The 22827-nt window shown below is 45.3% G+C and overlaps 1 protein-coding gene across 1 annotated transcript in view; it reads right to left on the reverse strand.

The window, feature by feature from the left end:
- LOC140583961 (uncharacterized) overlaps window positions 1-22827 on the reverse strand; it is a 524353-nt gene that overhangs the window by 475638 nt on the left and 25888 nt on the right. The window contains exon 2 of the mRNA XM_072707883.1: window positions 417-1202. Coding sequence (XP_072563984.1) covers window positions 439-1202 — 764 coding nt within the window. The 3' untranslated portion in view covers window positions 417-438. The remainder of the gene's footprint in view (window positions 1-416; window positions 1203-22827) is intronic.

Below are 22827 nucleotides of genomic sequence, written 5' to 3' on the forward strand. Positions count from 1 at the left end.
GAGACGTATCCTAAGGCTCTGTCAGCAACATTCAGATCAACAACAGCATCAACAATTTCACAGCTAGTTTTAAAACTTGCTTAAACGCACAGTGATTGCAGAAAATGATAAACAAATTAGGTAATATTAATTAAATTATTAAATTGTGCAGATTAATAGACAGAAAAGGTTATTGAATTTTACATTATGATAAATGAGAACTATACGTGATTACTAATTATTGTTAACTAATTTACTGTATGAATTTTTCCCCCTCGTTGTTAAAAATCATTATATGTCAGGGTGCCAGTCAGTGGAAGCACACAGACACGTTGGCCAGCTGTCCTATTCAACTACTTTTTGGTCATTTATTAAGTAACTGACTAATATTTTCCTGCGGGATCTTCTAATTATGTTGAAATAAAAATGTAACTTACCGCGTAAAAACATGGAATCCAGTCAGAAGCGCATGGGCCTCTTGTGCGGTGGAGGAGAACTTGAGCCGCTGGTGTCGTCGGGCTCGGCCTTGCGCTTCCTCTGTCTGGTGCCAGCGGGCCTCTGAGGAGGCCTCTCCTCCTGCCTCACGCCCCATGTTCGCAGAGAACTGCTCACATGCACGGACATGAGCACGGTGTGGTCATCACCGTAGTCCGTAATGCCCCAGAGTCCCTCGGGGATGCTGAGCTCATCCAGCTTCCGCAGGTAGTTGCGGCCTTCGATCTCAAGCTGCTGCCACGTGCTGTTAGGGCCCACAGGGATCCAGAAGGTGGAGCTGGAGGGCTCAGCATGTTCTGGCTCAATCTGACTTCCAGGTTGAGTGTCAGAAGCCTCAGATAAGGATGGAGATGAGGGCTCATCTTCACCCCAGGCCAAGGGGAGAGCCTCAGGAAGCCCATTAGCATCCTCAGTCGTGGATGCTGGAGCTGCAGGGGAAGCCTCCCCTCTAGAGCTGGGTGATGGCAGCTCCTGTCCGTAATGGTCATCCTCCTCAGCTGGTGATTCTCCATCCCCATGCTGGACACCAGTCTCTGTACCATGATGTACCACTTGCAGCCGTGCAGTTGCTACGTGCAATAGGCTGGGATCCAACTCCTCCCCAGTGAGCCGCCAATAAAATGAAGGGACACTGAGGGCCAGAGACTGCAAGTTCTCCATGGTCAGTGGGCTCCTCTCGAAGTTCACGACCAGAATGGAGATGAACTTGTCCTCCACAAACTCATGAACTGGGACAAAATGGAACACAGAGAGATATATAAGAACATGACAATAACTGGATAAATACTCTACTACAAAATCAGTTCAAAATGAGTCCATGGGCTTCAGATTGTCAGATAAATGAAATAATGTGAATTACCGATAAAGCTAAGAAAGCTAAACCGGAAGACAACATCCATACATACGCTTACTCTCACACATATCCAAATGAATAAATATTAAATGAAACACATTTAGTCCTGCACTTTTGTCACTAACAGTGATCTTGCTTTTCATTTTCTTATTATTTAAACAAGATGAGCAAGAATGGGAGACAGAAGGGGAGTATAACGAATGGCATTTCCTATCACATCGTTACATTTTCTCATTTTAAAACTCTGCTTCCAATGTATCCGTTTGCAGTTCAAAATACATTTGTTTCTGTAGATTAAAGTTGAATTATTCAACAGGTCGGTTATTTTACCTCGAAAACCAAAGGTGTTACTTATCAGCTTTACCTCAAAACTAACAAGCATTAGGCCAATGCAGACTTGGCCGTTCATTTCGTCTGTCACATACCGGGAGCTACAACTTTATTATCATTTAATCACTATAATCATTAATACCTTCTGGATCCATGTTCTCCACGTTTAAGGAGTGATGGATTCGAAATCTCATCGAGTAACAGTCCTTTATCTCAACTATCTGCACCGTTTTGCCAAGAGCGAGAGTTTGCGCATCCAGAAAGTTTAACCGTTTTTGTTTTATTTCAAACTGCCTTCATTGACCGGAAACCGTAAATATTTTAAACTCTGCGCTAAGACACATTCGCATGGCGTTAGTTTTACCGATTCTGACGGGATAAGAAACGTGCGCAATTTCTCAAAATTACCACACAGTGGAGAATTAATGCCGGCAGGATCTTACTGTCTACAAAGCAAGTTCAATGCAAGCATAACCTTCACAAGTAAGACGAAGCATGGCGGCGGAAAAGAACAACATTTTTATTTTACAATTGCTTCAAAATTAGGAACAAAAATACGACCAAAAATTCTTTAGTTTGACATGTGATCAAAATACAGAGTAAACTAATACATGATAGCATGCATGCAAAAGATCAACGGCAGAACAGGGACTTTTAACGTTGTCTGCATTAAAAAGGAATTAACCATCCCTCTCAATATAAAATTGGGATAATTTTTTTCTCTTCAGAGGCCTCCATAGAATAGTGCATCCATCCCCTCACTCATGTGTATAGAGACGTATCCTAAGGCTCTGTCAGCAACATTCAGATCAACAACAGCATCAACAATTTCACAGCTAGTTTTAAAACTTGCTTAAACGCACAGTGATTGCAGAAAATGATAAACAAATTAGGTAATATTAATTAAATTATTAAATTGTGCAGATTAATAGTCAGAAAAGGTTATTGAATTTTACATTATGATAAATGAGAACTATACTTGATTACTAATTATTGTTAACTAATTTACTGTATGAATTTTTCCCCCTCGTTGTTAAAAATCATTATATGTCAGGGTGCCAGTCAGTGGAAGCACACAGACACGTTGGCCAGCTGTCCTATTCAACTACTTTTTGGTCATTTATTAAGTAACTGACTAATATTTTCCTGCGGGATCTTCTAATTATGTTGAAATAAAAATGTAACTTACAGCGTAAAAACATGGAATCCAGTCAGAAGCGCATGGGCCTCTTGTGCGGTGGAGGAGAACTTGAGCCGCTGGTGTCGTCGGGCTCGGCCTTGCGCTTCCTCTGACTGGTGCCAGCGGGCCTCTGAGGAGGCCTCTCCTCCTGCCTCATGCCCCATGTTCGCAGAGAACTGCTCACATGCACGGAGACATGCACGGACATGAGCACGGTGTGGTCATCACCGTAGTCCGTAATGCCCCAGAGTCCCTCGGGGATGCTGAGCTCATCCAGCTTCCGCAGGTAGTTGCGGCCTTCGATCTCAAGCTGCTGCCACGTGCTGTTAGGGCCCACAGGGATCCAGAAGGTGGAGCTGGAGGGCTCAGCATGTTCTGGCTCAATCTGACTTCCAGGTTGAGTGTCAGAAGCCACAGATAAGGATGGAGATGAGGGCTCATCTTCACCCCAGGCCAAGGGGAGAGCCTCAGGAAGCCCATTAGCATCCTCAGTCGTGGATGCTGGAGCTGCAGGGGAAGCCTCCCTTCTAGAGCTGGGTGATGGCAGCTCCTGTCCGTAATGGTCATCCTCCTCAGCTGGTGATTCTCCATCCCCATGCTGGACACCAGTCTCTGTACCATGATGTACCACTTGCAGCCGTGCAGTTGCTACGTGCAATAGGCTGGGATCCAACTCCTCCCCAGTGAGCCGCCAATAAAATGAAGGGACACTGAGGGCCAGAGACTGCAAGTTCTCCATGGTCAGTGGGCTCCTCTCGAAGTTCACGACCAGAATGGAGATGAACTTGTCCTCCACAAACTCATGAACTGGGACAAAATGGAACACAGAGAGATATATAAGAACATGACAATAACTGGATAAATACTCTACTACAAAATCAGTTTAAAATGAGTCCATGGGCTTCAGATTGTCAGATAAATGAAATAATGTGAATTACCGATAAAGCTAAGAAAGCTAAACCGGAAGACAACATCCATACATACGCTTACTCTCACACATATCCAAATGAATAAATATTAAATGAAACACATTTAGTCCTGCACTTTTGTCACTAACAGTGATCTTGCTTTTCATTTTCTTATTATTTAAACAAGATGAGCAAGAATGGGAGACAGAAGGGGAGTATAACGAATGGCATTTCCTATCACATCGTTACATTTTCTCATTTTAAAACTCTGCTTCCAATGTATCCGTTTGCAGTTCAAAATACATTTGTTTCTGTAGATTAAAGTTGAATTATTCAACAGGTCGGTTATTTTACCTCGAAAACCAAAGGTGTTACTTATCAGCTTTACCTCAAAACTAACAAGCATTAGGCCAATGCAGACTTGGCCGTTCATTTCGTCTGTCACATACCGGGAGCTACAACTTTATTATCATTTAATCACTATAATCATTAATACCTTCTGGATCCATGTTCTCCACGTTTAAGGAGTGATGGATTCGAAATCTCATCGAGTAACAGTCCTTTATCTCAACTATCTGCACCGTTTTGCCAAGAGCGAGAGTTTGCGCATCCAGAAAGTTTAACCGTTTTTGTTTTATTTCAAACTGCCTTCATTGACCGGAAACCGTAAATATTTTAAACTCTGCGCTAAGACACATTCGCATGGCGTTAGTTTTACCGATTCTGACGGGATAAGAAACGTGCGCAATTTCTCAAAATTACCACACAGTGGAGAATTAATGCCGGCAGGATCTTACTGTCTACAAAGCAAGTTCAATGCAAGCATAACCTTCACAAGTAAGACGAAGCATGGCGGCGGAAAAGAACAACATTTTTATTTTACAATTGCTTCAAAATTAGGAACAAAAATACGACCAAAAATTCTTTAGTTTGACATGTGATCAAAATACAGAGTAAACTAATACATGATAGCATGCATGCAAAAGATCAACGGCAGAACAGGGACTTTTAACATTGTCTGCATTAAAAAGGAATTAACCATCCCTCTCAATATAAAATTGGGATAATTTTTTTCTCTTCAGAGGCCTCCATAGAATAGTGCATCCATCCCCTCACTCATGTGTATAGAGACGTATCCTAAGGCTCTGTCAGCAACATTCAGATCAACAACAGCATCAACAATTTCACAGCTAGTTTTAAAACTTGCTTAAACGCACAGTGATTGCAGAAAATGATAAACAAATTAGGTAATATTAATTAAATTATTAAATTGTGCAGATTAATAGTCAGAAAAGGTTTTTCAATTTTACATTATGATAAATGAGAACTATAGGTGATTACTAATTATTGTTAACTAATTTACTGTATGAATTTTTCCCCCTCGTTGTTAAAAATCATTATATGTCAGGGTGCCAGTCAGTGGAAGCACACAGACACGTTGGCCAGCTTTCCTATTCAACTACTTTTTGGTCATTTATTAAGTAACTGACTAATATTTTCCTGCGGGATCTTCTAATTATGTTGAAATAAAAATGTAACTTACAGCGTAAAAACATGGAATCCAGTCAGAAGCGCATGGGCCTCTTGTGCGGTGGAGGAGAACTTGAGCCGCTGGTGTCGTCGGGCTCGGCCTTGCGCTTCCTCTGACTGGTGCCAGCGGGCCTCTGAGGAGGCCTCTCCTCCTGCCTCATGCCCCATGTTCGCAGAGAACTGCTCACATGCACGGGGACATGCACGGACATGACCACGGTGTGGTCATCGCCGTAGTCCGTAATGCCCCAGAGTCCCTCGGGGATGCTGAGCTCATCCAGCTTCCGCAGGTAGTTGCGGCCTTCGATCTCAAGCTGCTGCCACGTGCTGTTAGGGCCCACAGGGATCCAGAAGGTGGAGCTGGAGGGCTCAGCATGTTCTGGCTCAATCTGACTTCCAGGTTGAGTGTCAGAAGCCACAGATAAGGATGGAGATGAGGGCTCATCTTCACCCCAGGCCAAGGGGAGAGCCTCAGGAAGCCCATTAGCATCCTCAGTCGTGGATGCTGGAGCTGCAGGGGAAGCCTCCCTTCTAGAGCTGGGTGAAGGCAGCTCCTGTCCGTAATGGTCATCCTCCTCAGCTGGTGATTCTCCATCCCCATGCTGGACACCAGTCTCTGTACCATGATGTACCACTTGCAGCCGTGCAGTTGCTACGTGCAATAGGCTGGGATCCAACTCCTCCCCAGTGAGCCGCCAATAAAATGAAGGGACACTGAGGGCCAGAGACTGCAAGTTCTCCATGGTCAGTGGGCTCCTCTCGAAGTTCACGACCAGAATGGAGATGAACTTGTCCTCCACAAACTCATGAACTGGGACAAAATGGAACACAGAGAGATATATAAGAACATGACAATAACTGGATAAATACTCTACTACAAAATCAGTTTAAAATGAGTCCATGGGCTTCAGATTGTCAGATAAATGAAATAATGTGAATTACCGATAAAGCTAAGAAAGCTAAACCAGAAGACAACATCCATACATACGCTTACTCTCACACATATCCAAATGAATAAATATTAAATGAAATACATTTAGTCCTGCACTTTTGTCACTAACAGTGATCTTGCTTTTCATTTTCTTATTATTTAAACAAGATGAGCAAGAATGGGAGACAGAAGGGGAGTATAACGAACGGCATTTCCTATCACATCGTTACATTTTCTCATTTTAAAACTCTGCTTCCAATGTATCCGTTTGCAGTTCAAAATACATTTGTTTCTGTAGATTAAAGTTGAATTATTCAACAGGTCGGTTATTTTACCTCGAAAACCAAAGGTGTTACTTATCAGCTTTACCTCAAAACTAACAAGCATTAGGCCAATGCAGACTTGGCCGTTCATTTCGTCTGTCACATACCGGGAGCTACAACTTTATTATCATTTAATCACTATAATCATTAATACCTTCTGGATCCATGTTCTCCACGTTTAAGGAGTGATGGATTCGAAATCTCATCGAGTAACAGTCCTTTATCTCAACTATCTGCACCGTTTTGCCAAGAGCGAGAGTTTGCGCATCCAGAAAGTTTAACCGTTTTTGTTTTATTTCAAACTGCCTTCATTGACCGGAAACCGTAAATATTTTAAACTCTGCGCTAAGACACATTCGCATGGCGTTAGTTTTACCGATTCTGACGGGATAAGAAACGTGCGCAATTTCTCAAAATTACCACACAGTGGAGAATTAATGCCGGCAGGATCTTACTGTCTACAAAGCAAGTTCAATGCAAGCATAACCTTCACAAGTAAGACGAAGCATGGCGGCGGAAAAGAACAACATTTTTATTTTACAATTGCTTCAAAATTAGGAACAAAAATACGACCAAAAATTCTTTAGTTTGACATGTGATCAAAATACAGAGTAAACTAATACATGATAGCATGCATGCAAAAGATCAACGGCAGAACAGGGACTTTTAACGTTGTCTGCATTAAAAAGGAATTAACCATCCCTCTCAATATAAAATTGGGATAATTTTTTTCTCTTCAGAGGCCTCCATAGAATAGTGCATCCATCCCCTCACTCATGTGTATAGAGACGTATCCTAAGGCTCTGTCAGCAACATTCAGATCAACAACAGCATCAACAATTTCACAGCTAGTTTTAAAACTTGCTTAAACGCACAGTGATTGCAGAAAATGATAAACAAATTAGGTAATATTAATTAAATTATTAAATTGTGCAGATTAATAGTCAGAAAAGGTTTTTCAATTTTACATTATGATAAATGAGAACTATAGGTGATTACTAATTATTGTTAACTAATTTACTGTATGAATTTTTCCCCCTCGTTGTTAAAAATCATTATATGTCAGGGTGCCAGTCAGTGGAAGCACACAGACACGTTGGCCAGCTTTCCTATTCAACTACTTTTTGGTCATTTATTAAGTAACTGACTAATATTTTCCTGCGGGATCTTCTAATTATGTTGAAATAAAAATGTAACTTACAGCGTAAAAACATGGAATCCAGTCAGAAGCGCATGGGCCTCTTGTGCGGTGGAGGAGAACTTGAGCCGCTGGTGTCGTCGGGCTCGGCCTTGCGCTTCCTCTGACTGGTGCCAGCGGGCCTCTGAGGAGGCCTCTCCTCCTGCCTCATGCCCCATGTTCGCAGAGAACTGCTCACATGCACGGGGACATGCACGGACATGACCACGGTGTGGTCATCGCCGTAGTCCGTAATGCCCCAGAGTCCCTCGGGGATGCTGAGCTCATCCAGCTTCCGCAGGTAGTTGCGGCCTTCGATCTCAAGCTGCTGCCACGTGCTGTTAGGGCCCACAGGGATCCAGAAGGTGGAGCTGGAGGGCTCAGCATGTTCTGGCTCAATCTGACTTCCAGGTTGAGTGTCAGAAGCCACAGATAAGGATGGAGATGAGGGCTCATCTTCACCCCAGGCCAAGGGGAGAGCCTCAGGAAGCCCATTAGCATCCTCAGTCGTGGATGCTGGAGCTGCAGGGGAAGCCTCCCTTCTAGAGCTGGGTGATGGCAGCTCCTGTCCGTAATGGTCATCCTCCTCAGCTGGTGATTCTCCATCCCCATGCTGGACACCAGTCTCTGTACCATGATGTACCACTTGCAGCCGTGCAGTTGCTACGTGCAATAGGCTGGGATCCAACTCCTCCCCAGTGAGCCGCCAATAAAATGAAGGGACACTGAGGGCCAGAGACTGCAAGTTCTCCATGGTCAGTGGGCTCCTCTCGAAGTTCACGACCAGAATGGAGATGAACTTGTCCTCCACAAACTCATGAACTGGGACAAAATGGAACACAGAGAGATATATAAGAACATGACAATAACTGGATAAATACTCTACTACAAAATCAGTTTAAAATGAGTCCATGGGCTTCAGATTGTCAGATAAATGAAATAATGTGAATTACCGATAAAGCTAAGAAAGCTAAACCAGAAGACAACATCCATGCATACGCTTACTCTCACACATATGCAAATGAATAAATATTAAATGAAACACATTTAGTCCTGCACTTTTGTCACTAACAGTGATCTTGCTTTTCATTTTCTTATTATTTAAACAAGATGAGCAAGAATGGGAGACAGAAGGGGAGTATAACGAACGGCATTTCCTATCACATCGTTACATTTTCTCATTTTAAAACTCTGCTTCCAATGTATCCGTTTGCAGTTCAAAATACATTTGTTTCTGTAGATTAAAGTTGAATTATTCAACAGGTCGGTTATTTTACCTCGAAAACCAAAGGTGTTACTTATCAGCTTTACCTCAAAACTAACAAGCATTAGGCCAATGCAGACTTGGCCGTTCATTTCGTCTGTCACATACCGGGAGCTACAACTTTATTATCATTTAATCACTATAATCATTAATACCTTCTGGATCCATGTTCTCCACGTTTAAGGAGTGATGGATTCGAAATCTCATCGAGTAACAGTCCTTTATCTCAACTATCTGCACCATTTTGCCAAGAGCGAGAGTTTGCGCATCCAGAAAGTTTAACCGTTTTTGTTTTATTTCAAACTGCCTTCATTGACCGGAAACCGTAAATATTTTAAACTCTGCGCTAAGACACATTCGCATGGCGTTAGTTTTACCGATTCTGACGGGATAAGAAACGTGCGCAATTTCTCAAAATTACCACACAGTGGAGAATTAATGCCGGCAGGATCTTACTGTCTACAAAGCAAGTTCAATGCAAGCATAACCTTCACAAGTAAGACGAAGCATGGCGGCGGAAAAGAACAACATTTTTATTTTACAATTACTTCAAAATTAGGAACAAAAATACGACCAAAAATTCTTTAGTTTGACATGTGATCAAAATACAGAGTAAACTAATACATGATAGCATGCATGCAAAAGATCAACGGCAGAACAGGGACTTTTAACGTTGTCTGCATTAAAAAGGAATTAACCATCCCTCTCAATATAAAATTGGGATAATTTTTTTCTCTTCAGAGGCCTCCATAGAATAGTGCATCCATCCCCTCACTCATGTGTATAGAGACGTATCCTAAGGCTCTGTCAGCAACATTCAGATCAACAACAGCATCAACAATTTCACAGCTAGTTTTAAAACTTGCTTAAACGCACAGTGATTGCAGAAAATGATAAACAAATTAGGTACTATTAATTAAATTATTAAATTGTGCAGATTAATAGTCAGAAAAGGTTTTTCAATTTTACATTATGATAAATGAGAACTATAGGTGATTACTAATTATTGTTAACTAATTTACTGTATGAATTTTTCCCCCTCGTTGTTAAAAATCATTATATGTCAGGGTGCCAGTCAGTGGAAGCACACAGACACGTTGGCCAGCTGTCCTATTCAACTACTTTTTGGTCATTTATTAAGTAACTGACTAATATTTTCCTGCGGGATCTTCTAATTATGTTGAAATAAAAATGTAACTTACAGCGTAAAAACATGGAATCAAGTCAGAAGCGCATGGGCCTCTTGTGCGGTGGAGGAGAACTTGAGCCGCTGGTGTCGTCGGGCTCGGCCTTGCGCTTCCTCTGTCTGGTGCCAGCGGGCCTCTGAGGAGGCCTCTCCTCCTGCCTCACGCCCCATGTTCGCAGAGAACTGCTCACATGCACGGAGACATGCACGGACATGACCACGGTGTGATCATCACCGTAGTCCGTAATGCTCCAGAGTCCATCGGAGATGCTGAGCTCATCCAGCTTCCGCAGGTAGTTGCGGCCTTCGATCTCAAGCTGCTGCCACGTGCTGTTAGGGCCCACAGGGATCCAGAAGGTGGAGCTGGAGGGCTCAGCATGTTCTGGCTCAATCTGACTTCCAGGTTGAGTGTCAGAAGGCACAGATAAGGATGGAGATGAGGGCTCATCTTCACCCCAGGCCAAGGGGAGAGCCTCAGGAAGCCCATTAGCATCCTCAGTCGTGGATGCTGGAGCTGCAGGGGAAGCCTCCCTTATAGAGCTGGATGATGGCAGCTCCTGTCCGTAATGGTCATCCTCCTCAGCTGGTGATTCTCCATCCCCATGCTGGACACCAGTCTCTGTACCATGATGTACCACTTGCAGTCGTGCAGGTGCTACGTGCAATAGGCTGGGATCCAGCTCCTCCCCAGTGAGCCGCCAATAAAATGAAGGGACACTGAGGGCCAGAGACTGCAAGTTCTCCATGGTCAGTGGGCTCCTCTCGAAGTTCACGACCAGAATGGAGATGAACTTGTCCTCCAAAAACTCATGAACTGGGACAAAATGGAACACAGAGAGATATATAAGAACATGACAATAACTGGATAAATACTCTACTACAAAATCCGTTTAAAATTAGTCCATGGGCTTCAGATTGTCAGATAAATGAAATAATGTGAATTACCGATAAAGCTAAGAAAGCTAAACCAGAAGACAACATCCATGCATACGCTTACTCTCACACATATCCAAATGAATAAATATTAAATGAAACACATTTAGTCCTGCACTTTTGTCACTAACAGTGATCTTGCTTTTCATTTTCTTATTATTTAAACAAGATGAGCAAGAATGGGAGACAGAAGGGGAGTATAACGAACGGCATTTCCTATCACATCGTTACATTTTCTCATTTTAAAACTCCGCTTCCAATGTATCCGTTTGCAGTTCTAAATACATTCATTTCTGTAGATAAAACTTGAATTATTCAACCGGTCGGTTATTTTACCTCGAAAACCAAATGTGTTACTTATCAGCTTTACCTCAAAACTAACAAGCATTAGGCCAATGCAGACTTGGCCGTTCATTTCGTCTGTCACATACCGGGAGCTACAACTTTATTATCATTTAATCATTATAATCATTAATACCTTCTGGATCCATGTTCTCCATGTTTAAGGAGTGATGGATTCGAATTCTCATCGAATAACAGTCCTTTATCTCGACTATCTGCACCATCTTGCCAAGAGCGAGAGTTTGCGCATCCAGAAAGTTTAAACGTTTTTGTTTTATTTCAAACTGCCTTCATTGACCGGAAACCGTAAATATTCTAAACTCTGCGCTAAGACACATTCGCATGGCGTTAGTTATACCGATTCTGACGGGATAAGAAACGTGCGCAATTTCTCAAAATTACCACACAGTGCAGAATTAATGCCGGCAGGATCTTACTGTCTACAAAGCAAGTTCAATGCAAGCATAACCTTCACAAGTAAGACGAAGCATGGTGGCGGAAAAGAACAACATTTTTATTTTACAATTACTTCAAAATTAGGAACAAAAATACGACCAAAAATTCTTTAGTTTGACATGTGATCAAAATACATAGTAAACTAATACATGATAGCATGCATGCAAAAGATCAACGGTAGAACTGGGACTTTTAACGCAGTCTGCATTAAAATGGAATTAACCATCCCTCTCAATATAAAATTGGGATAATTTTTTCTCTTCAGAGGCCTCCATAGAATAGTGCATCCATCCCCTCACTCATCTGTATGAAGACGTATCCTAAGGCTCCGTCAGCAACATTCAGATCAACAACAGCATCAACAATTTCACAGCTAGTTTTAAAACTTGCTTTAACGCACAGTGATTGCAGAAAATGATAAACAATTTAGGTAATATTAATTAAATTATTAAAATGTGCAGATTAATAGTCAGAAATGGTTTTTGAATTTTACATCATGATAAATGAGAACTATAGGTGATTACTAATTATTGTTAACTAATTTACTGTATGAATTTTTCCCCCTCGTTGTCAGGGTGCCAGTCAGTGGAAGAACACAGACACGTTGGCCAGCTGTCCTATTCATTCAGCACCAGCCCATCTAGTAGAGAATTCAGCACCACGGATAGTGACCTGTGTTACTATGACATCAGGTTCCTTCATTGGCTCTATATGTTTTTCTAGAAATAACTAAATGGCTCTGTTGCAGAAATTTCCAGCCATAGACTTGGTTCCTGTATGAAGAGGATATTTTATTTTTACTCAGACCTACAGAAAACCAGCTCTGCACGCGATCTCCCCTTTACTGCTGGAGCAGGACACACGCAGATCAACAAGTGACAATGCAGCAAATACAGATGAACAATTTCTCACAGCTTCAGAAGGAGTCAGATTACTTTGTAATTCAGAGTTTGTCTAAGACTTCTGCTAGAACATTTTGTGCACTTGAGCCTACTTTCAAAATGTATGGCACCTGGGTCTACTAAAACAAGGTGATGCTGCCTGAACCACCAACCAAGGCTGGGGAGGAAAGGGAGGAATACTAGCCAAAGCAAGGAAGAAAAGCAGCCCACCCTATCTCATGGTCATGAATACAAGAGTTAGGGAGTGTTATGAAGAAGACACCACACTTAAGACCACACAGTGAATTACACCAGAGAGAGTTATTGCATTCTAGCTGTGTTACGTAACATTCCTCAGCCTTCGGTTTTTTCCACACTATGAAGGACATAATTCAGGGTGACAAACAAAACAGCGGAACTGTAGGGCAGCCATTTATTTGTTTCAGTAGTTTTAAGAAAACTTGAACATAAAATGTTTGTTTTGCTTAGATATAAGTCCAGTTGTAGCAGACTTATATTGGCTTTAAGTGATGGATGTTGCTTGTGTTAATACTGCTTTGATTTTGAGGATGAAGTCTGAAGTGTAGGTGACATAGAAGCATGTAGTTTGATGTTTGGAGGTTGTAGTTTTTCATGGGACAATTTGAATATGGAGTACTGGTGTTGTACTTTTTAAGAGGACAGCTCACGAAAACTAATACAGAGTATTATAAGTACCTCTCTTTAAAGGAACTGAGCTCTCTTAGTGTATTTTACATCACATACACTCTTGGTTCGCTGGGCGGTCCACCCCACTGTAGTTGGAGAAAGCTGCCATCAGTCGTTCGGTGTAGCACTCGCAGGATTTACTAGGCTCCTGCTTAAACTGATGCATCATCATCCAGTCCATGTGCGGGGCGACCTGTATCAGAAGGGCTGCCACATAGCGAGGTCTGTTCTGCCTGGGATCCAGCAGGTCACTGACAATGTCCTTCAACTCCTTCATCTACAGTGTCAGATGACCAAAGTTATCTCCCTCTTGAGGATTTGTAAATAACAACATAGGGGCAAGAATTTTTTCTGCCTCGTCCTACTGCCTGAGTTTTTGACCGCGGCACGTCGTCACTGATAAGGAGGTGGAGTCGGGCGCTGAATGGTTATGATCCTCATCTGCAGGGGGGAGAGGGGAAGGGGCAGGGGAACCAGTTGCTACTCCTCCCTCGGCGGCATAAGGAGGAGACTGCTGTTTGGGCAGCAATGCTTGGGCAGGGGCCACACAGTTTATTCCTGGGTATCTAATTAGCAGACACCTTTTGGTTCCTTCAGGGGCTCCACAGACAAACTCATTGACAAAATAGAGTCGTCACAGACAAATGCTTTGTCACATGCTCAGCCGACATGGACAGTGTGCTGTTTACATATTTTTGGCAGAAACGGAAAGCTCATATGCATATCAGCATATTTTTGGCACAAATGGAACTCCATCATTTTAAAGAGGGTAAACTCTTCAGGAAATTTACAATGTCAGAATAAACTGATTTTTTAACAGGAGTAACTAATGTGCCCTAATAAGGAAATACATACAATCAGAATAAAATACCTGTGGTTTTTAACAGTGGTAACAATCTGATACGGAAAGGTATCAGATCAACATATCTATAGCATGTAACGGAGCTTGCTCCCCTCCAGAACTCATTGTTCCAGTAGTTATCTGAAATTGTCGTTATTTGGAATATTAAAGACTATGAACAAAAATGGACAATGCAAGAAAATAAAACAATGAGTATGACAGAAAACTAGAGTATTGTTGCAACGGTTGGTACTAGCTGGGTTATGTACTAGCTCACATTAGAGAAACATCATAAATGCTACTAATACACAACTGGGGGGGGGGGGGGGGGTGTGGCTCAGTACATGGGCTAAGTCCTTGTGCCTGTAATCAGAAGGTCACCGGTCCAAACCCAACCTCAGCACGTCCTTTAGCAAGGCCCTTAACACCCAGCTTCCTGGGGGCCCACACAGGTGACTGTCTTTCACATAGTGCTTGATTTATAAAGAGCAAATTGAGGGAGGTGTAAAGAAGACAATTTCCCCACAGGGATCAATAAAAGTATCAATTATTATTATAACTGTAACTGCACGTAATAACCGGAAAGCATAATTGCTTACTTTCTGTCGAAAATTCTTGCAGCAATATGCTACATTTATGAGCTAGCGGACATGTAATTCTGTTCTACGCATGCGCTTTAACTGAGAGTGTGCTATTCTGATAGGTATGCTATAATGTCAAAACACCTGTACTAATGAAATGTAATACACAACAGCTTTCAAAAATGCGGTAGCATGGTACCTTTTCAATGGCGGTATAACATGCAGCTAGTCTGCAAAAACTCTTTGGTAAATGTCAATAAATAAAAATCGCTGCATTGCATAGTCAATTAATCTATGTGTGACATCGTGCTGAAAACGACTCCAGATAAGCCGTAAAATAAAGGCATTAATCATGAATTTCAGTCAGTTATGCCACAGCACTTCCCTTCGCTCGTTTTCTTCAACACAAAAAATCGCTCAGGCCAGGATCATTAAGTGCAATGTGGAGAGTGCAGACCAGCCGGGGATAATCGTGCTCGGTTACAGTATAAGGCACACGGGTAAATTGTGAATACGGCCTTAATCTAGCTACAGCTTCTTGAATTGTTGGGCGGTGTGCGTAACATAACGTTTTGACATACCGATATCACTTTATATTTCACGTGTATTTATCACTTCATTTCACGTGTCTCTTTAAGTCATTGTTTGATATTATCCAGAGCTGATCGTGTGATTAATCAAACTTTCAGTGTCATCATTTTTATGCTGTTGTATACTAATCTTTAAAATTCATCTTATAGAATTCTGTTCTTATTATTACATAACAACGCGAATTATTGGTATGTTATTATTTAATCACATTATGGCCGCTTTGCTTGGTTACGTATTAGGCATCATATGGCATGTGGGACGTACGCTGCCAGTTTGAAACACGCAGCCTCACTTCCATTTCTGGACCAAGATGGCGAGGTACGTTAAGTTTCTGCTCCCATATTATCGTATAAATGATCTTATTATTTAGTATCTGTCAAACTTGCATGTATATTAAAATATGTTTACTGTTTCGGGCTACTGCGTTAATTCTATCAAAATTTTATGTGCAAGTTAGCTATATAGTTTCGTATTGATATTTAAGTTTTCTGCATGTGCTTTCCTGCGCTTTCATGTTACATTCAGATGCGGATGGTTCCGGTGTTCTGTCGAGTTGAGCTACAGTACTTTGTCGAGTTAGGCTACCTTAACCTCCTGAGACCCTACGTCCTCATATAAGGACATCATTTTTGTTTAAAACTATTAATTGTTCAAAAAAATGTTTGGTTTTTATGATTATGAGGTCCTACTAATCCTAAATGGCTAAAGGAAATAACACATGCACACCAAACAAAAGCCTGAGAGTCAGGAGGATAGTGCTAATAGATAGCCCTAACGCTAGCCCCAAAAAACCCCCTAAAATCCTTACCCTAACCCCTAAAACAGGGGTGACCAATCTTATCCGCAAAGGGCCGGTGTGTATGCAGGTTTTTGGGATAACCTGTAGGTCAGCTGTTCAAACCCAGGTGTGAGGACTCTTCAGCCAATCAGTCCTGACCTGTATTCCATGTGTCAGGAGTGACTGACAGCTCCATTGCATTACCTGTATGTTGTTTTTCCTCATTCAGAATCAGACGAATGGCGAAAGCTGTCAGCTGGAGTGATGACCAGTACTGGGCAACATGGGACAAGTGGGGAGAGGTGATTGACCGGGGAGATGAGGAAGAGCTGTGCTCCCCAGCAGAATCACCCTCTGACCAGGCTGACAGTTTGAACGTGTGACACAACCGAAAGGCAATTGCCAAGGCAGTTAGCTGGACGGATGATGTGTATTGGGCAGCCTGGGACAAATGGGATGAAATCATCTGCTGGGGTGAAGCAAAAGAGTGCTCCCCAGCAACTCCACCCACCAACCAGCCTGGGGAGGATAAGGGGTTAGACGTGCATGGGTTAGAGGTCTTTGTGTTAAATGAAAGGACAGTCTCCATAAAGCCTGCAGACGACCACCAAGACAGGCTGAAAATAGAAGCCGTATTGGTCGACCTCTGCCAGTTTGAGCTTGATGATGTAAATCAAAGTAATGGTAAATTTGAAATTGTAGGAATAGAAATTGGAGAAGTCAAATTGGAGGAGACTGCAGAGAGGGGTTTTAATTCAGTATTTGAATTGGAAATGATGGATTTGGAGATAGAAGTTGTAGACAGTGAATTCCAGCTGAATGCTGTTAATTGGGACATTGCTGAAACTAAAGTGGACAAATTATTAGTGGAACACCTCAACATAAATGATCTCGAAGCAGGCAGTGTGAAGGTGTCCACATCAAATGGCAATGTGGTGAAGGTGCCCCTGCAGACAACGCATGGGAAACAGAAGAAAGGCAAAAAATGGCAAAATTAGACCCCACGAGAGCCGATTGCTGAAGCTGAACATCCTTCTCAGCCTCTTATTTGAATTTGTCAAATTGTTTTAAATCATTGTGGGATTAGCCCCATTGTACCCTTCACATACATACTTACAACATCTCTAAAACACTTTAAATTGTAAACATGTTTCTTCCCTACATCCATTTATGTCTTTCCTATTAGCAATGTAAGGGGAATCTTATTAATGCTAATAATAATGAATAATAATAATAATAATAATGTAACTCTGTTTTGCTTATGTTTGGAAGTCCTGGGTTAAGGACACCTAGCTTAGAACCAGAGTTTTTGTAGAGTTTTTGTGTGCGTGCGTGCCTGTGTGTGTGTGTGTGTGCCTCAGTGCGTGCATGCGTTCATGCCTGTGTGTGTGCCTGTGTGAGTGCCTGTGGCCGTACCTGCATGCCTGCCTGTGTGCGTGCATACCTGGCTGTCTGCGTGTGTGCCTGCGTTCGTGCCTGTGTCGCTTGTGTGCCTGCCTGTGTGCCTGCATGCCTGCTTGCGTGTGTACGTGCCTGAGTGCATGTGTACGTTCGTGCCCGTGTGTGTGCCTGCATGCGTTCTTGTGTGCATTCATACCCGTGTGTGCCTGTAAATGCCTGTGTGCTTGCCTGTCTGCTTGAAGCATGTCTGTGTGCATGCATGCATGCCTTTGTGCTTGGGTGTCGCTGTGCGCACATGTGTGCATGCCTGCCTGTGTGCGTGCCTGTGTGCATGCGTGTGTGCCTGTGTGTAAGCGCCTTTCTGTGTGCATGCATGCCTGTGTGAATGCCTTTGTGCTTGAGTGCATTCGTGCCTGTGTGTGTGTGGCTCTGTGGGCGTGCGTGCCTGTGCACATGCTATTGTACGTGCCTGTGTGCTTGCCTTCATGCGTGAGTGCGTGTCTGTGCATGCGTGCCTGTGTGCATACCTGCCTGTGAGCTTGCGTGCCTGTGGCGTGCTTGCATGCGTGCGTACCTGTGTGCATGCCTGCCTGCCAGCATGTGTGCATGCGTGTATGCCTGTGTAAGTGCCTACCTGTGTGCGTGCGTGCCTGTGTGTCTGCGTGCCTTTGTGCTTGAGTGCCTTTGTGCCTGTGTATGAGCCTGCGTGCGTGCCTGTGTGTTTACATGCATGTGTCCCTATGTGCATGCCTGTGAGCCTGCGTGCATGCCTGTGTGTGTGCCTGCATGCGTGCCTGTGTATGTGCCAATGTGCGTGCGTGCCTGTGTATGTGCCAATGTGCGTGCATGCCTGTGTGCATTCCTGCCTGTGAGCTTGTGTGCATGCATGCATGCCTGTGTACGTGCATGCGTGCCTGCATGTGTGTGTGCGTGACTGCCTGCATGCGTGCCTGTGTGTTCGTGCCTACGTGCAAGCGTGTGTGCCTTTGTGCATGTGTGCCTGTGTTCGTGCTTGCCTGTGTGCCTGCCTTCGTGCTTGTGTGTGTGCGTGTCTCTGTGCCTGTGTGCTTGCATGCGTGTGTGCGTGCCTGTGTGTGCGCGTGTCTGTGTGCTTGCATGCCTATGTGCATAACTGCCTGTGTGTGCGCGTTTGTGGTTTCACGTGTATGTGTGGGCGTCCCTGTATGTGTGCGTGCTTATGTGCATTCGTGTCTGTGCGTGCCTGTGTGAATTCATGCCAGTGTGCATGCCTACATGCGTGTGTGCCTTTGTGCTTGAGTGCTTTCGTGCCTGTGTATGTGCCTTCACGTGTGCGTGCCTGTGTGTGTGTGACTGCCTGCGTGCCTGCCTGCCTGTGTGCTTATGTGTGTGCGTGTCTCTGTGCCTGTGTGCTGGCATGCGTGCCTGCCTGTGTGCTTGCGTACCTGTGTGCTTGTGTGCATGTGTGCGGGAGTGCCTGTGTGCGTGCGTGCATACCTGTGTGCTTGCGTGGCTACGTGCGTGGCGCGTGCTTGCCTGTGTGCGTGCCTGAGTACGTGTGTGCGTTCGTGCCTGCTTATCTGCACGTGTGCATGCACGTGTGCTTGCGTGCACGTGTGCTTGCGTGCACGTGTGCTTGCGTGCACGTGTGCTTGCGTGCACGTGTGTGTGCCTCTGTGCTTCCATGCCTGTGTGCATGCATGCCAGTGTGCGTGCGTGCGTCCCTGTGTGCTTGCTTGCCTGTGTCCGTCCATGTCTGTGTGCGTTAATGTGTGCGTGCATGCGTTTCTGCCTGCCTGCGCGCATTCATGCCTGTGTACGTGTTTGCATGTGTCTGTGCCTTTGTCTCAGCGTACCTGCCTGTGTGTGTGCCTGCCTATGTTCGTGCGTGCCTGTGTGCATGTCTGCGTGCGTTCGTGCCTTTGTCTCTGCATACCTGCCTGTGTGTGTGCCTGCCTGTGTGCTTGCCTGTGTTCGCACGTGCCTGTGTGTGTGCCTGTCTGTTTGCCTGCCTGCCTGCCTTTGTGCACCATTCACACCTATGGTCAACTTGGTAATTCCAGTTAACCTCAGTTTGTTCCCAGGGGTGGGTGGCACGGTGATGGTGGTTGGCACTGTCACCTCACACCTCTGGGATCTGGGTTTGAGTTTCTGCCAGGGTTCCATGTGTGGAGTTTGCATGTTCTCGCCGTGTCATCGTGGGGTTTCTCCCCCTAGTCCAAAAACATGCTGAGGCTATCTCAAGTTACCAAATTGCCTGTAGGTGTGAGTGAATGGTGAGTGTGCTCTGTGATGGGTTGGCGCCCCATCCAGGGTTGTTTCCTGCTTTGTGTCCTGCTCCGGAGCCCCTGCAGCCCTGAACAGGAGAAGCGGTTTCAGAAAATGGATGTATGGATGGATGGATGGTCCCAGAGGCTAACCACTGCACCACTGTGCCATCCCCATGTATGGGATATGTAGAAGAAAACTGTAACAGGTTATCCAGTGTGTGACAGATGTCAAATCACATGAGCCAGTCTGTTCCCAAAGGTGAATCGAGAGATTCTGAGCTTAAGAGCCAGTAAGGCACAGTTTAAGTCTCTGTAGTGTTGTAAAGTATTAATGTATAATTCTTGTCAAATATATGGCCATCAAGGGGTGGAAATGAGCCAGTTTGAAGGCACAGAGAAGTGGATCATCACCATTAGAAGGGAAGTGCTGCAGCTCACATTTTTGCTCCTTTTACAACCGGGGTTATGAATCCCTGCACTAGAACTACTATCCTGCGCAATTTCCGTAAATTCCCTAGAACTCCCTACAGCTCCTCCTAAGCCCGTGCAGGCCTTCAGCCCCATTGTCCTCCTGCTTTTGTTGTGCAAACACGGCAATTACCTGTGAACCCTGGCACATTTGCATTTGTGTACTCAGACTGCTAGCTAAAATTCAAGGCAGCCTGAACCTGTGTGTGACATGGGAACCTTCACTGAAGCTTGTCATATCTATTGTTGGGTGAGTGTGTGTGGGCCTGTGTGTGTGCGCTTGCCTTTGTTCTTGTGCATGCCTATGTACATGCGTGTGTCTGTACCTGTCTGTGTGCCTGCGTGTGTGCGTGCCTGCATGCGTGCAATTGTGCGTGCGTGCGTGCCTGTGTGTGTCTGCGCGCGTGCCTGTGTGTGTCTGCGCGCGTGCCTGTGTGTGTCTGCGTGTGTGCCTGTGTGTGTGTGCCTGTATGTATGCGTACCTATGGGCGTGCGTGCCAGTGCGTGTGTGTGGGCCTGTGTGTGTGCGCATGCCTGTGTTCTTCTGTGCATGCCTGTGTACATGCGTGTGTCTGTACTTGTGTGTGTCTGCGTGCGTGCCTGTGTGTGCGTCCATGCCTTTGTGCATGTGTGTGTGTGCCTGTATGCATGCCTGTGTGTGTGTGTGTGTGCAAGTGTAACTGTGCATGTCTGTGTGCTTGTGTGCGTGCATCCCTGTCTGCGTGCGTGCCTGCCTGTGTGCGTACCTGTGGGCGTGCGTGCGTGTTTGTGGGCCTGTGTGTGTGCGCTTGCCTGTGTTCTTGTGCATGCCCATGTACATGCGTGTGTCTGTACCTGTCTGTGTGCCTGCGTGTGTGCGTGCCTGCCTGCGTGCAATTGTGCGTGCGTGCGTGCCTGTATGTGTCTGCATGCGTGCCAGTATGTGTCTGCATGCGTGCCTGTGTATGCGTGCGTGCCTGTGTGTGTGTCCGTGCCTTTGTGCATGTGTGTGCATGCCTGTATGTATGCCTGTGTGTGTGTGTGCAAGTGTAACTGTGCATGCCTGTGTGCTTGCGTGTGTGCGTCCCTGTCTGCGTGCAATTGTGCGTGCGTGCCTGTGTGTGTCTGTGTGTGTCTGCGTGCGTGCCTGTCTGTATGCGTACCTGTGGGCATGTGTGCCTGTGTGTGTGTGTGCAAGTGTAACTGTGCATGCCTGTGTGCTTGTGTGCGTGCCTGCCTGTATGCGTACCTGTGAGCGTGCGTGGGCCTGTGTGTGTGTGCGTGCCTGCCTGCGTGCAATTGTGCGTACCTGCCTGTATGTGTCTGCATGCGTGTAAGTATGTGTCTGCATGAGTGCCTGTGTGTGTCTGCGTGCGTGCCTGTGTGTGCGTCTGTAAGTGCCTGTATGTATGCCTGTGTGTGTGTGTGGTTGCAAATGAAACTGTGCATGCCTGTGTGCTTGCGTGCGTGCGTCCCTGTCTGCTTGCGTGCGTCCCTGTCTGCGTGCATGTGTGCCTGTGCGTGTGTGTGGGCCTGTGTATGTGCGTGCCTGTGTACATGCGTGTGTCCGTACCTGTGTGCGTGCGTGCCTGCCTGCGTGCAATTGTGCGTGCGTGCGTGCCAGTATGTGTCTGCGTGCATGCCTGTGTGTGTCTGTGTGTGTCTGCGTGCGTCCCTGACTGTGTATGTACCTGTATGCATGCCTGTGTGCGCGCGCATGCGTGCCTGTCGGTGTACCTGTCTGTGTGCCTGCGTGTGTGCGTGCCTGCCTGCGTGCAATTGTGCGTGCCTGTGTGTGTCTGCGCGCGTCCCTGTGTGTGTCTGCGTGCGTGCCTGTGTGGCGTGCCTGTATGTATGCGTGCCGGTGGGCGTGCGTGCCTGTGCGTGTGTGTGGGCCTGTGTGTGTGCGCGTGCCTGTGTTCTGTGCATGCCTGTGTACATGCGTGTGTCCGTACCTGTGTGTGTCTGCGTGTGTGCCTGTGTGTTCTCCGTGCCTTCGTGCATGTGTGTGTGTGCCTGTATGTATGCCTGTGTGTGTGTGTGTGTTTGTGCAAGTGTAACTGTGCATGTCTGTGTGCTTGGGTGCGTGCATCCCTGTCTGCGTGCGTGCCTGCCTGTATGCGTACCTGTGGGCATGCGTGCCTGTGCGTGGTTGTGCAAGTGTAACTGTGCATGCCTGTGTGCTTGCGTGCGTGCCTGCCTGTCTGCGTACCTGTGAGCGTGCGTGGGCCTGTGTGTGTGTGCGTGCCTGCCTGCGTGCAATTGTGCGTCCCTGTATGTGTCTGCATGCGTGCCTGTGTGTGTGTGTGGTTGCAACTGTAACTCTGCATGCCTGTGTGCTTGCGTGCGTCCCTGTCTGCGTGCATGTGTGCCTGTGCGTGTGTGTGGGCCTGTGTGTGTGCGTGCCTGTGTACATGCGTGTGTCCGTACCTGTGTGTGTGCGTGCCTGCCTGTGTGCAATTG

This window comes from Paramormyrops kingsleyae, unplaced genomic scaffold, assembly GCF_048594095.1.
Source record: "Paramormyrops kingsleyae isolate MSU_618 unplaced genomic scaffold, PKINGS_0.4 ups27, whole genome shotgun sequence".
NCBI classification, from domain to species: domain Eukaryota; kingdom Metazoa; phylum Chordata; class Actinopteri; order Osteoglossiformes; family Mormyridae; genus Paramormyrops; species Paramormyrops kingsleyae.